Below are 15,905 nucleotides of genomic sequence, written 5' to 3'. Positions count from 1 at the left end.
GAACAAGAAATCATGTTAACGGGTGAGGTAATCAAGTATATATAAATGTTGTGTTTGATGACATTGTTTTATTTCAATTATGTAAGGTTTCATGTAATGTTCAAAACGCAATTGTTAGTCATAAATGTTAGTCCAATTCAATGGTGTGTTAACACATCACAGAATTAAGTGTTCAGATTAACAAACTTACCATAAACAAGCAAGTAACCCGACAGGCCCTATATACTTACGCATACTTCCGCATTTGTCCACGACACTTTTGTCATGCGTTTCTACGTCAGTAAAGACGGTAAAGGTTAACGTGGATATTAACGTCATTGACAGGCAAATGCACTGCCCCGTCTCATTGTTTAGAATGGCAATTTTCTCATAAGTAGTTGAAAACATTAAATATATTGCTAGTAATCACTACGCTAGTGATTTTTGGATATTTTACTGCAAGTATCGTACAAATTTTACCTTTAATTGTGCGATTTTAGAGATATATTTCTTTCTTTCCTTGTTAAAATTTTGAAATTAATCATTTTCTCATCCTCATGTTGTTCTAAATCTATTTTTTTTCTGACGAACACACAAAAAAGATATTTTGATAAATGATGGTAAGCACACAGCTGATTGTACCCATTGACTTCCATAGTAGGAAAACAAATGGTGATGGAAGTATTATGATAAAGGATGAAGATATTTTGATAAATGATGGTAACACACAGTTGACAGTACCCATTGAATTCCATTGGATTTGTTTTTCCTACTATGGAAGTCAATGGTTACACAATCAGCGGTGTGGTTACCATCATTTATCAAAATATCTTCTTTTGTGTTCATCAGAAAGTGCTGATAAAACTTTAGTTTTGCATGCCTAGAATAACTGCATGGAGGCATTGCAAACATTCCCTAAAGGGACTTTGTTGTCACCCACCTGATGACATTTCTCATCAAGAGGAAGAAGGCGTCCCGTGCCGACCTGCAGAAGTTTTTCCCATGTATGGCCACCTGTGGCAGAGAAGACAATTACATAAAAATTTGACTTTCATTTTAATCTGCTGATATATTAATAACATCATCTACACTGTCTGTATTGTGTTTGTGTAAACATCAGAAAAAAATAAGATGACCTTCGTTGACACGTTTTTGATTCTTCAGATAGGAATAATAATAATAATAATAATAATAATAATAATAATAAAGTAACAACGTCCATAAGCTATTGTGAAAAAACACACACCATAATGTAGGCATTCCTGTTCAAGAACTTGACAAACTTCTCCAGGCACCAGAAGCAACATTTTAGACAACACAACAAGAATTTGGCAAATTTATTTTCTGCTCCTGTGGATGGAAAACAAAGATAACATTGTTAAGCCAACACATGACCAAGTTTCAAAATGAAATTTACAAAGGATTGAAATATCGTTCCCTCAAGTCCGCAGTGTAAGACAACGACATTACAAAATTTAAGTTTAACAAATAAATGAAAATAAACAATATGGAGTATCTAAAAAACAAGACATCATGACACACAAAGCCCTACCGAAAAATCCAGCTAAAACCAGCATAAGCTGGTGAGCTGGTTTTAGCTGGTCTCCCAGCTTGGTTTTAGCTGGTGTAGCAAGCTGGTCTGGCTGTGTTTTGGTCACTTTTTAAGCTGGTCTGGCTGGAAGACCAGCTGACCCACCAGCTTGACCAGCTTTGCCAGGCTGGGAGGACCATCTTAAACCAGCTACTGCCACCTTAAACCAGCTACCAGCTTATGCTGGATTTTTCAGTAGGGAGAAGTTTGTTCCAAATCTCTTTTACCCTTGAGTTTGTGGTCAAGATACTCCAACAAAACCCTGATAACCTGGATAATGGCGAGGATGAGAGAGCCGAACGCCATGGATCCTGTGTGATACCTGCATATGAACGAAATAAATTACACTAAAACATCCACTAAAAGTACATTTGTGTAAAGATAGTGAACAGAAATTAACTAAAAGCTACAAATTTAGCATCACCTGAGGGATCTGCCCAAAGCGGCACAGAGAGGGAAGGTGGGCATGTCTTTGGATTTATTTAAAGCCCAGTAGTAGGATGCAAAAGCCCCTGCAAGAGTCATCTGACCCAGGGCAGTGACGAAGTTGGCACACCAGAAGAACAGGAAGACGTTGTAGAACTGAAAGAGGATCAGATACTTGTGGTACGCCGTTTCCCCACCATAAAAAGCAAACAGACAGTCGGAGCGTGGACAGTCTTTCTTTATGTCAGACATGGTGAAGTTCTGCAAAGACGGGAGAAATGAGAAACATAGCTCATTCATCTTCTTAACATAAGGTCATATTACATTGAAATGTGGAACAGGAGCAGGTGCTCAAATTGGTAATATTAAAAAAAATTTTAGGTCTCACAAATGTGTTAAAAAATAATAAATGGTTTTATATTTATTCATTTGCATTTTCCATTTGCTAGATTATTTATATATTGCTTTTACATTTTTTTTCTGTAGTCTTGTAGAAGTGCACAGCTCTATATTATGTTACAGTGATCCCAAGATTACAAACATCCCATTTTTTACATTTAAGATTTTTTTTACAATTAATTTTAGTGGTCAGTTAGCATGGGTTTAAAATAAGCAATGCAGATGCTTATTTGCAGAACTTTCTTTACACAACAGCGTTTGTATCAAATGAAGTAGGCTACCATACAATTTCAGTAATAATAATAATATACGCACACAGGGCTTCATGGTGCGTTCGCACCAGATGCGAATGAAGTGTTAAGCGAAAGTGATTTACATCTGAAGTCAATGCAAAGACGCTGTAGGCATGCTGCAGCATGATTAGAGCGAATGATGAATGAATTTATTCGCTTTATTCGCGTCTGGTGTGAACACACTGTAAGACGGCATATTAAAATGTACAGTAGTGTTGAGCCCATACCTCAGGGTTGCAGGTTTCTCTAGAATGAGAACATTCTGTTTCATTGAAAACTTTATAAACCGCTTGACTGGATGTAGAGAGAAAGCTGATTAGGACAATTAAGGGTTAACAGCATGACTTCTGATGACAACATCTTATTTTACAACATACAGTACACATATTTGCTTGAGCAAATACACTGGGATACACATTAGGAATGAGTTTGGAACAGATTTTATATTGTGCTAAATTATAACTGTTATATAAAATATCTCCAACAACTTAAACATCTGCAAAATCCACTTTTACAAGGTATTTGGGCATAATTGTGTGCTGGTAGTGTGTGAACACATTTACCCACACCTTCATTTTTAATTCCCAATAAAAACCAAAGCAGCTTCAATAGACGTACTGTTTTAATACTAGTGATGCACCGAATCCAGATTTTTTGGGTTCGGCCGAATACCGAATCCACGGTTTAAGATTCGGCCGAATCCGAATACCGAATCCTATTCGCATCCTTATTCCATTAACACAGTAAAACACATTAATGAAGTAAACAACGTCCACAGCAGTGTATTTTTCATTTTATTTAATTTTAACTGTAAAAAAAAAAGGATAGGCAACATTATGCCAGAATGACAAGTGGGAAAAACTATTTTGACAATTACCATAAGCCTATGCATAATGAAAGCGATGCGGTGCAACACGCTCGCATTCGCGAAATGTGAACCCCCTCTAAGGCTCACCGAAAGAAAAAGCTTATCTCCACGTCAGCACCCGATGTGTGTAATCAACGGCCGCGTGACGTCGACCAGCGTAGTGCAAGCCTAGGGTTCGGTTGAAAAAAAATCTAGGATTCGGCCGATCCCGAACCCCGTCAAAAAGCCCAGTATTCGGCCGAATCCGAATCCTGGATTCGGTGCATCCCTATTTAATACTCTGGTTAATATAACGTCACACAAACAAAGCCCTGCCCACGGCCACTGCCTAACTGGTTAATTTTAGCCAAAAGCTTTTCTAAATGTGTTTGTTACCACATTATAGCACTAAATATACCATCGTCTCATACTGTATTCATAAGAATCAGATTCATTTTTAACCGAAAGCACCCACTGTCTGTTGGCAATGGAGTGAGCTAATTTGCATTTAAGGTACACACATGAAAACAGTGCTTTTTTTGCTCCCACCCAAATAGGGGCATTTTGGACATGCTATAATAAATGATCTGTGGGGTATTTTAAATTGAAAGTCCACAGACACATACTAGGCACACTTGATACAATTTTTAAATCTTATAAAAATGGGCATAATATGTGCCCTTTAACTCTTTCGCCGCCATTGACGAGATATCTCGTCAATCAAGAGAAACCGCTTCCCTGCCAATGAGGAGATTTTCTGTCTTTCCACAATACCGCTATTATCCACCTTCCACAACTTTTTTAACCCGGAAGTATTGCCCTATGGCAAGCGGCTGCATGTCCGTGTCTGTTTTAAAGATCGCTCTGAATGGGATCTCTATGAAAAGTCCGTCACAAATATGGAATTATCTCTACTTTTTGCTCAAAATGTGGTGTTTTTGAAAAAACCTACCCATATTCAAAAGCTGATTACAAAAGAACCACTGAAGGTAGGATGAAACAGGTTTTTTGTTTGAAAGCAGAGGGTCTGTTCTTTCATTTGGTATATTGTATGTTTATATATTTAAAGAAGAACATTTTCTGGAAGGCATTAAACTTTGGTGAAAATCATGAAAAACGCTGGCGGGCAATTTTTTAAAAACGTTGATGGTGAAAGAGTTAAATCACATGGCTAAAGAAAATCCTTAAAAATCAGGTTTAAATCCGAATTTAGTTTGCTTTGTTTTGTTAGCACTGAAATATGCTAAAAGATTTGAATATAAACATTGGCCTATTTAGTCCTACAGATGGCATTCACCCCTTTTAATATAAAGAGACTACAAGATATCAGCTGGTGTCTAAAGTCATTGTGTTAATGAATATCAATCCCGATAATGTTCTCAAGAAGGATACACCGCAGTGACGGCCCAGTAGGCGATGACTATAGTCAGGAGGAAGAAGGTAAAAATAGGGTAGAACAGTGATGACATCACATAACCGATGGCTCTGAAAGAAATCAAAGAAATTGAGTAAACAAGACTGTATACTAAAAAATACATCCTTCTTATATACTAACTTATATATCAACACTAGGTGTTACGTCTGTAAACATCTACCATAACATCTGAAGGATCAGCACTTATATTGTGCAGAAAGCAACAGACCTGCTGGCCTCTTTCATAAGCTCAACTGCAATTCGGATTCTATTCCTAAGGAAGATGAGGACCACGATGATGATGACCTCCAGGATAGCCAGAATAATTACTGCAGAGAGAAACAGGACATATTTTTGTGCTTATACATCTACTTACGAGCAAAATACTTTGATAGTGATAGGCCGGTATTTTCAGGGTTCCCACACCTTAGTTAAAGGCAGGATAGGCAGGAATTATCTAAAAAAAACTTTTTTACAAATTGGTTTAAACTGTCTTTATATACCAATACATGAGTAAAATGTAAGTACTCTGAAAAAGAAAGTATAAAAATCGATTGTCTGTAGACTTCTCACGACCTTTAAACACAGCTCATTTTCCATTCACTCCACCCCCTCCCTTCTGGGTTTCTTCTAAAGCCACGCCCCCAAAACACATGAACGCGCGACGCTGACCGGCTCTGCTGGGAGCAGCATATTTACCTCAGACGAGCGGAGAGGAAGGAGCGCAGTACATGTAGCAACATCATGTCACAATCGCATGTAATAATACATCTAACTTTATCACTATTAATATAAACAAATAGGATGGCTTTTAGTACTCACTATTAAGCCAGTGTTTTGCATGGAAGAGTTTCCGTGATTAAAGCATTGTTGACTCTGATGAGGACTACACTCTGGAGACAATACCGCTACAGCATCGTCGACTTGAGGAAAAGCCATGCGATATTTACTCTCGTTTGATTGCTTTGTTTATTCCTTTTTTGCCTGGTTTTCCATCGCTGACTGGATATGCAGGTACTGTGAGTTCTGAATGCTCTTTCTCTGACATACTTTTGCTCTTCATGGAGTGCCTCGTGCACGTTCAAATCAATCGGGTGTGCGCATGTGTGGGCAGATCCCATAGCAACAGGGGTGGTGCCATGGTCGCGAGAGAGAGTGATAGTCCCGCAAGCCAATCATTTTTTTCGAATGTGTATCAAATTCGACCAATGGTGAGGCTTAACGACAAAGACAGAGTGACACAGGAGCCTGTAAGTATATCGCCATCTGAAATATTGCCAAAGACGCCGTTACAGGGACGCAGGAAGTATGGCAAGGGAGACGAAGCATCTCAATCCATTCTCAGGGAACAACAGTTACATACGTAACCCGAGACGTTTTCATGTGTCAAATACAACCATGCAAAAAAGCATTTTGGTATGAATCAACATTTACATACAGAAGATATAAGCATTTAAACCGAACAGTTTAGCACGTGTGCTTAAAAAGTCTAGAATTTTTATTAACCTACACTACACAGGGAATAATATGGATTTTTTCCAGAAAACTTCTTGCATAAAGTAGATCAAGCTGTATCTATGTATGTATTTTTTCAAAAACTTCCCAGGGAATTATTTCCCCCAGATTCAAAAACTTTAAAGGATTTCAAGAACCCATGGGAACCATGTATAGTGCAGTGGTCAATATATAGTTCGACATTTCTTTCTTTTTTTCCCCGCATCAGATATCAGTAAATTTATTATCGATAAATTTTTCCCATCAGAAGATAAATATTTTCTTAAATTAGCTGTTCCTAATGAAAAGACACCATCTGACAAATAGTAAACCGACCGATTCATCCTTCAGTTTTTAATGTGATGTAAAGTTGGGTTACACAACAACACTTCGGCATGCGGCAAAGTCTTATGTTGCGTTTACACTAGGCGCGTTTGAGGCGTCAAAATCGCTTTATTCGCGCATGAAATTCTAGTAATCGAGACATTCACGTGAAAATTCGCATCATGGGAAGGGCTTCTGCGACTCATTATTCATCATTATTAAAACAAGCTCCTGATTCGCACGTTTGCCGCAGAAACGCTCAATTCCCACTAGACGCGTGAATGAGGTGGAATCGCGTCTACCGCACTGCGCTAAACGCCTCATCTTCACATTGACTTAACATTGAAATCAATCGCGCTTGACGCCTCTACCGCAGCATTATGATTGATGGCATTTACATTCAGGTCGGGTTTCTTTTATAAAAATTATCATTTTTATTATTATTATTATTTTTAATTATTTATGCACGTCAGGTATGGGTAAAAAAGTGATTTGGGTAATTTTGGGTCTGGTACATTTCTTTTGACCCGAGAAGACCTCTAGTTAGAAAAAAGTAACTCACTGAAGGCCAGCCAGGTCTGTCTGATGTGCAGGTAAACGCTGAAGTCGGGTTGAAAGCCCAGCTGCTGTAGAGTAACATTAGCACCAGGTGTTTCCTTCAGATTGACATATTTATAAGTGCTGAAACCGATACCTTTGAACATGACAAATGAGAGATTAGTGAAACTATTCCCATCATTATTAAGTGTAAAAATGTCTTTCTAGCCCGATAAATGTTTTACACACTACTAAAAATGAATGAATACAGTGGAGAATAAAGACAGTACCACATCCGATGACAATGACGACCATGAGGATCATGACCCAAACCATGCATCCAGCCAGAAAACGCAGAAGAACGATGAAGATCAGACTCACCACCAGAGCCATCACCAAACAACTGAACACAAAGAAACAGATGAACACTCAATCACATCATGTTAAAGGCCCATGAGTAGTTTCATTTTAAAACTGAAGGAGAAATAAGGACTATAAAAAATATCCTTACAGTAAGATCCAGTACCAAGACTTTGTGTAATCTTCAAAGATCTTCATTGCAACCTGTCGACCCTCTATGACTACTGTGGCATTCCTGTTATCATCATAAAGCAAAAACAAAACTCTTTATTTGAGGTTTACCCTTTGTTATACAAAGATAAGATAAATATCTGACTGAGCAGAAAAGTTTTAAAATGTAGGGATGTCTGTGAGGTCAAACATGTTCACTTTTCACATCAGAGAGTGTGAAGAGTGTGTATGTTTCACTTGGTTTAACACATGAGACTTATAAATATATGTATTTCTCACGTCATCCCGTCCACCAGGTCTTTGGCATTTCTCTTATTTCCATCTGCATCTGTAAACGTCTCGCTATCGCCCACTGTGATAGTTCCGCCCTTTTTGCCCATAGATGGAAAACAGCGCTGCAAAACTGAGAAAGATGAATATGCTTGTGTTACAGCGATATAAAACAGAAACTTACTCTCCAATAATCCTAATAAATATTCAAGCAACAACAACAACAAACGTACATGGTTTGCTGGAAACTAGAATTGCCGGGCACAGTTTTTGTTGCAAAATTTCTGGCACAGTCTGTAAACACAAAAAAACTGATCAGTCAATACGTATTTACAGGAATTTTAAAACATAAAGTTAAAACAGAAAAAAAATGTTTTTGATTCAAACTCACTCACTTTCTTTCCAGGATCTTCTCTGCAAAAACTTTTGTAATATGACCATTCCAGTGGATTTGGGTAGGCCTTAACCAGAGTCGTAGTACGATCAGGACATTTCTCTACACACAGCTAAACATAGACAGAAATCAAACATGAAATAAAAAATAAATATATGTCAATGTATGAAGTTATTGCCTAAAGCAGGGGTCTTCAACTACTCCAGATTTTAAAAATGTAAATAGGATCCGGACAAAACGTTTACCCCTATTTTAAATGTTTTCTCCATTTTGCCTTTGTATTTAAACAGCGATAGAGGAGAGGACACGAAAGTACATGGAGGAGGGAGGGGTATGGAAGCGGCAAATGACCACAAGCCGGGAATCAAACTCGGGTCGCCAAAAGTTGGAACGCTGCCCACTACACCATCGGCTTTTTTACCTCTTATTCTTTTTTACTTTCACCCATTATATATACAGTGAGGAAAATAAGTATTTTGTCTTTGGACAGCTCTTTGGTCTTGGCCATGTTAGTAGTTGGATTCTTACTGATTGTATGGGGTGGACAGGTGTCCTTATGCAGCTAACGACCTCAAACAGGTGCATCTAATTTAGGATCATAGTGGAGGTGGACATTTTAAAGGCAGACTAACAGTGTCAGAATTTGGTGGTAGACAGGTGTTCAAATACTTATTTGCAGCTGTATCATAGAAATAAATAGTTATAAAATCATATATTGTGACTTTTTTTTATTATTTCTCTCACAGTGAACATGCGTTGACAATTTCAGACCCCCCCATGAATTCTAAGTGGGAGAACTTGCAAAATAGCAGGGTGTTCAAATACTTCTTTTCCTAACTGTATATTATTACATATTATAGGCTAACTTGTGTTAATTTTTGTTAAAGGGTCATTTGTTATAAAACATTAAAAAACAAATCTTGTATGCAGTATTTTGTTTTTCAATTACTGAAAACTCATATTTACTTTTGCCGTCATTTGTCGTGTCCATTGGAAAGGCGCCTTTAAAGTAACCATGCTGATTTTAAATGAAACAAAGATGACTGGCGGGCCAGATAAAGACGAGTGCCGAATATAGTTAAAATCATATTGTCGAATATTAACATTAATATTGTAATTGTGATTATTATTAATGATTAATAGACTTTAAATTGTTCTGAAAAAAATGCATGAACTTTTCAATATAATATAAATTATTTACATTTTGGCTGCTATTATGCACAATTAATTTTTTTTAGCGATAGACCGTTTCATCGGACGCACGTGCGGTCACGCGATTGCGCATCTGGTCTGAACTTTACTTTCCGTTTATTGGTCTGACTAGTTGCTAAACTGAACTTTTAAACAAATATCACACTGAAAATAACAAATGTTTTGCTCTCCTAGGTAATCTATGTGTCGTATATTTTGCTTCTAATATAAATAAGCTACTTTAAAAGGACTTTGTTGTTATTTATTCTTAGCGGAGTTTACCGGAAGTTACGTGATGACCACGAAAGCCACTTGTTTATGTTGTTACTGCTGATACAGTCTATAAAAAGAAGTTTAATGGGCGCCCAGTAGATTACCAAAGCATTTCATGCATAGTGAGCAAAGCATGCATTCGCAACACATAAGAATAGTAGTTTGCCAAAAGGGTAGGAAGGACACAAACCTGAGGGGTGGGACACTGAAACTCCAGCAGGACCATGGGGCTGGCACACTTCATCATGTTGAAGTAAAACAACAGCGGCTTCTTCCTGCATTACACATCACAAAAACGAACACTGTCAAATGTAATTCACTGAGAGGATAAATAAATGCACGTATGAAGATGGCAAAACAATGATAGTCTCGATCTTGGCATTGCTTACTCCAGGTTTCCCTGTCCACAGAACTGTCCCGCGCTGTCCGTAGGGTAGATCACTTTCCGTGGATCACCGTGAGACCAGGCTGAAGAAGAATATGAATTGTGAGTACTGGCAAGTTTATACCAGAAATATGCGCATAAGGGGCCAGTCACACCAAAAGCGTTTATGGCAGTTGCAGGCGCCTTTTTTGAATTATATTCTATGGGCAGGGCGCGTTTGCGCGCCGTTTATGCGCGCCGAGCGCCTTGCGGTTTTTTGCCGCCTGCCGCGCACGCGTTTTTGAAGGAGCGCTGAGAGCGGAGAAGCGCCCGACGTCATTCGTGTCTTTCCATTGTCCAATCGAATGAGGGGAGAGGCGGGCCTTACGTTGTGGTGAGGGAAGTTTACAGTTGCTTTGAAGAACCGGACACCACTCGCTCACTCTCTCCTGTGTGTTTGTGCACCTCTCATCCTTAAAAAAGGTCAGAGTAAGCGTCCTCTTTTTAAAGTTTCTGCTGATATGACAGTTAACAGCAAAAGAGCGCTCACGCTTCAATATTTGATTGACAAGACAGCTGACTCGGTGGTTGCTTAGCAATATGAAAAGCCGCGTCGCACTGCTCTTTTTTTTAAAAAGGCAGTGCGTCGCGCCTTGCGTTTGCAAGCGTTTAAAGCGCTTTTGGTGTGACTGCAGCCTAAGTCTTCTTTAAGCTAATGTACAATTCAATGATGTAATGCCCATTTTGTTTCGAACTGCTTTATTTCTTTAAAACATAAAAAACGGCACATTTTTGCGTTAAGTGAAAAGAGTGCATTTTGTTTGATCTTGCTAAATTTTTGTTCGTCAGAATGTATGCCAGCCAAAAATGTAAAAGTCTTTCACGTCTCATGCAGTCCCACATCCGTTATCAAACTTTGCATTTTTAACAGTAGACAAACAGACTGACTTACCCACAATTCCCACTGCAAGGTAACCCCCTATGGCCACCAGGAACAAGATGCAGCAAATGATGTCTGTACATCCTCTGTGGTGCAGAGAGAAACACATTGTAACAGAGATCAAACATGTGATGCAGAAAACAACCACAGCACCACAATAGTTTTAACACATACGTCATACGTTAGACTACACAACCACTGAAAGTCAGACTGTGGGTGTCTACTGAATACTGAAATGAAACTGTATTTCTCAATTTTCTTTTCGAGGCATCTCTATTATGTAAACAATGTCTGAGACAAGCAGTCTTGAAAAGTAGTTACATGTTACGTAAGAAATAATTGATGATGGGCCACCCAAGGTAGTAATGCAGCACGACGCAAAGCGGAAATAATTCAAAGGACCGGAGTCAGTTATTCCACAGACATTGCTCTGGTGGTTATTTTAAGACATTTGTGCGTTTATCAAAAAAATTCTCAACTAATAAGAATAAAGCATTCAACAGCCCTGTGGTATAAATGAATTTTATACTTATGGTTGGATGTTTGTTTTTCAAAAGCTTTTTCCTACCTGTTATGGATAGGCCCTTTGAAGGTGGGGTCATATTTTTTGGCCTCACCTGCAAGAACAAGATAAAGCCAAACTGAATATAATCCAAAAAAGCATTCAATACACCAAAGATAGCAGCCCAAATACCAGCAAATATGTGATCCTGTTTGTGAAATGCAGGCTAAAGTCTCATAAGGCATTAAAGGGACACCACTTTTTTTGAAAATAGGCTCATTTTCCAGCTCCCCTAGAGTTGAACAGCGCGATGCTAATGGTCTAATCATATTCAATGGATTATGCTAAGCTATGCTAAAAGTGGTACCGCCAGACACGGAGATCAGCTGAATGGATTCCAAAACTGTAAAAATCTAATTTTTAACTCTAGGGGAGCTTGAAAATGAGTCCCTTTAAAGTTTGATTTCACTCATTGATTTTAATCTTTGACATGATCTTTTAATAATAAAGATATCAAGGTTATATATTCAATATAATGTTCTTTTTGGCATGTAAGATGATTTTATGTAGTATATACAGCAAATCGCCAAAAAAAACAAAAACTTCATCTGGGTTTTCAATGGCAGGATCACATAATTTATTATAAAAAACATGTTACATTTAATGAATATACTGTTTAGGCTTTTGTCAAACACGATTGTAGCTGAACTATACTACGCAGTGTTTATCTGTGAATCATTCATCTACTCCAAGGCTTTTATGGAAACTGACATTCCAGTCCAGTGATTGACAGAAGCATCTGCATACAAACCCTGCTAATAATTCATCTCACATATACTTTACAAACCAAAGCATCTAGCAACACAAACTATGTGACCAGATGAATCATACTGCCATATCCACAACAAATTAGAAAATAATTAAACTTAGGGCGGGCATGAACACAAACCAGGCACACATTGGGTTTTTTTTGACTCATGGCATGTTTAATCATTAAAGAAATACATCCGTGTTATGAGGAGCTATATGCTCAAGCTGCTTTACACAACAAGCATCACTTTCAATATACTGCTCATAATTAAGATAACCGGTGCAAGAAAATGTTAATACACGTGCATATCGGGATATTTCTGTTTGACGATTCTGTATCAATTCTCAGTCAGTATTAATGATTTTTTTATTCGTGGTAGTCGTTTCATTTTCAGTTTACACTCTGACCACTAGATAGCTTCTTATCTCTAAACTTCAAGAGTGACAGGAAGTAATCGCTAAAGTTTGCAAATGATGGTGTTCTTGATGACAGCTTTCTCAAAATTATATGTTATTCTATTCCCAAAATACCACCAATGTATCACATCCCATCCACTGTATCGTATTACGCATCGTATCTAATTTAGATTTTAACAAACCTAACCTGAAGGGTGACAAGTCTTACATTTTATTAACATATCAAATAGCATGAGTCAAGCAGATCAAGTAAAATAAACAGTGGCACCAAACGTATTTATTCACTTAAGCCACACTAAAGGGATAGTTCACCCAAAAATTTAAATTCTGTCATTTACTCACTATCATGTTGTTACAAAACTGTGTAAATTTCATTGTTCTGATGAACACTTAGGAAGACATTTTGAGAAATGTTTGTAACCAAATCATTCGTGGACCCCATTAACTTCCATAGTAGGAATAGGAATACTATGGAAGTGAAAGGGTTTCATGAAAGGTTTGTGATTGAGTAAATGATGACAGAATTTTATTTTTGGGTGAATTATCGCTTTAAGACATGTATCAATTTCCTAACGAAAGATTGTATTACATTACAATACAAAAGGTCAATGCAAGTGGAATACTTTTCAAGCCAAACATTTAACAAAAATACATTTGCCCAAAAACAATATATGCTTTGTTTTTTAAAGTGCCCATATTATACCTGCTTTTCCACAAGTTAAATAGGTGTATGAGAGGAGTTCCATAAAACATGTTTCAGAAGTTGTTTGCTCGAAATAGCTTGTAGGAAAAGATTCTTACCCATCTCTAGTAGCCTGTTTCAGTGCATTTCAGATTGTGCCGTTTTGATGTGGTCAATACATATTTATGAGCTGCTGCTCCTTTGGCCACGCCCCCACTTCTAAAGTCATGTGTTGGTATTGCGAGAGCAGTACAGACCATATACGGTATATTATTATAAACGGTTTATGTATTATTATGCCAACAGACAAATCAAGCAAAAAAGTATCACTAATAAGTACACTCTGTAAGCCTGGTCTTGGTTAGTTTGGCAAAACACTTTTAGTTTGACAAAACACTATTACTTAGTCAGTTAATTCATGTAGAATTGTAAAAAAAAGCAATATATATTTCTTATAACTTTTGAGAAGTACGGTGGCTGGTCACTGGCTTTGCAGGAGAAACCACCCTGCAAACTAACTAGCATAGTCATAGATATGTATATAAAGGCTAGATGGCTCGTCCGCGCTGATGGCCAATTGAGTTGAACGTCCGCATTTTGGCGGCCATCTTAGGACAGGGCGCTCGCTCACTCGTAGCATTGAGTTTTAATGATGCAGGTACTTTTAAATGACCATAACTTGCTTAATTTTTTACCGATTTTCAAACGGATTGGTTTGTTATAAACGTCAAAGATGTACCTATGACACTGAATACGTATACTAAAAATAAATAAAAAATTCATGAAACATGTTAAAGCATCCATAATTATAGCCACATTAATAACGTTTGTAAAAAACCAAACCGTTTGTAAATCCGTTAAGAATTCAGCAAGTTACGAGCATTTTAGTTGGCGTATGTCACTCACCTTCCGTCCACAGCAGCAGGGAGCAGCACTATGGCAGCACTGACCTAAGATGGCCGCCAAGTGACGACACAGCTGACTCCGCCTTGAGCCATCTAGCCTTTATATACATATCTATGAGCATAGTGGTTAGCCACCTCATTCTCAATGGCAAATGACTGCTAAAACACACAAGTTCACCCCCTCGACGCGCACCAATTTGTGGGCGGGATGATGTCCACTTTTTTTAACGCTACTAACCATATCCATATAGCCTACTGTCTACAAACATGAATGATATTAATATTACTATAAATCGCTATTAAGATACAGATGCTTTAGCATCATAAATGTGGTATTTAGTGACAGAAGTCCAGATGACAACATGCAGAATATAAACGGGACTTCTTACGAGGTGTTGATATAACGGTCGCAAATCGAATCAAGTCTGTGAAAACCGTCTAATAGAATATATCCAATGACCATTTTTGTCCACAAATGCGTATAATCCATGAAATATAGACATATAGTCTGTTGTTTACATATGATTTCGCATGAACATCTGGTAATAGAATATAATATACAATCTGACCTTATTATGTCGTAACACTGTATATGAGCAGGGCTCGCAAAATCGCTAGCCCGACGTCCCGGGGCTATTGTGAATTCCTGTCGGGCTACCGAAATGTATCTCCGCCCTGCTCGTCGGCCTAAATTGGGGAAGAAATAATAATTTAATGTTTTTGCTTGGTCTCAGATTTAGTTAGGTAGTTATATTGTATGTATTTCGGCAGCGCGTCCTCTTGTCAGTCATTATTCTCACGTAACAAGTGAAACTGTCAGAAAATAAAGTGAAAGCATAAATAAACCCATCCTTTGATGTGCACGTCTGAAATGCGCGCGAACCTCTGAACGCGCTTCTCCCGGCTTCGCTCTTCACGAGCACCTGCTTGCTCTTGTGCTCAGCATGACTTCAAGTCATTTAAAAAAAAATAACAACGTTATTTCATTTTTACCTCATAGACTAACATTGTTTTAGTGTTTCTTTTTTCTTTCTTCAGTTAGTAACTTAAATATGTGAGAAGGAAAATTTATTTCAGGGATTTCCGATTGATTTGACACGTCTACGTTATTAACTCTTTCACCGCCAGCGTTTTTTTAAAAAGTTGCCAGCCAGCGCCAGCTTTTTTCATGATTTTCACCAAAGTTTAATGCCTTCCAGAAAATGTTCTTCTTTAAATATATAAACATACAATATACCAAATGAAAGAACAGACCCTCTGCTTTCAAACAAAAAAAAAAACGTTTCATCCTACCTTTAGTGGTTCTTTTGCAATCAGCTTTT

At 37.8% G+C, this 15,905-nt stretch overlaps 1 protein-coding gene across 3 annotated transcripts in view; it reads right to left on the bottom strand.

Moving 5' to 3' along the window:
- The window catches only part of LOC135734158 (choline transporter-like protein 2), a 35,892-nt gene that overhangs the window by 7,128 nt on the left and 12,859 nt on the right, over nucleotides 1–15,905 (bottom strand). For all 3 annotated transcript variants that reach the window (XM_065253049.2, XM_065253050.2, XM_065253048.2), the window contains exons 2-18: nucleotides 11,836–11,884; nucleotides 11,280–11,353; nucleotides 10,353–10,431; nucleotides 10,154–10,238; nucleotides 8,501–8,611; nucleotides 8,339–8,399; nucleotides 8,115–8,238; nucleotides 7,816–7,899; nucleotides 7,595–7,707; nucleotides 7,330–7,461; nucleotides 5,179–5,278; nucleotides 4,928–5,020; nucleotides 2,916–3,000; nucleotides 1,995–2,257; nucleotides 1,798–1,892; nucleotides 1,226–1,329; nucleotides 920–993 (exon numbers count right to left, since the gene is read on the bottom strand). In XM_065253049.2, the coding sequence (XP_065109121.1) occupies nucleotides 920–993; nucleotides 1,226–1,329; nucleotides 1,798–1,892; nucleotides 1,995–2,257; nucleotides 2,916–3,000; nucleotides 4,928–5,020; nucleotides 5,179–5,278; nucleotides 7,330–7,461; nucleotides 7,595–7,707; nucleotides 7,816–7,899; nucleotides 8,115–8,238; nucleotides 8,339–8,399; nucleotides 8,501–8,611; nucleotides 10,154–10,238; nucleotides 10,353–10,431; nucleotides 11,280–11,353; nucleotides 11,836–11,884 (1,726 nt within the window). The remainder of the gene's footprint in view (nucleotides 1–919; nucleotides 994–1,225; nucleotides 1,330–1,797; nucleotides 1,893–1,994; nucleotides 2,258–2,915; nucleotides 3,001–4,927; nucleotides 5,021–5,178; nucleotides 5,279–7,329; nucleotides 7,462–7,594; nucleotides 7,708–7,815; nucleotides 7,900–8,114; nucleotides 8,239–8,338; nucleotides 8,400–8,500; nucleotides 8,612–10,153; nucleotides 10,239–10,352; nucleotides 10,432–11,279; nucleotides 11,354–11,835; nucleotides 11,885–15,905) is intronic.

This window comes from Paramisgurnus dabryanus, chromosome 3 (genome assembly GCF_030506205.2).
Source record: "Paramisgurnus dabryanus chromosome 3, PD_genome_1.1, whole genome shotgun sequence".
NCBI lineage: Eukaryota > Metazoa > Chordata > Actinopteri > Cypriniformes > Cobitidae > Paramisgurnus > Paramisgurnus dabryanus.
Note: the sequence above shows the minus strand (reverse complement) of the source record. Positions and strands in the feature narration are given on the sequence as shown.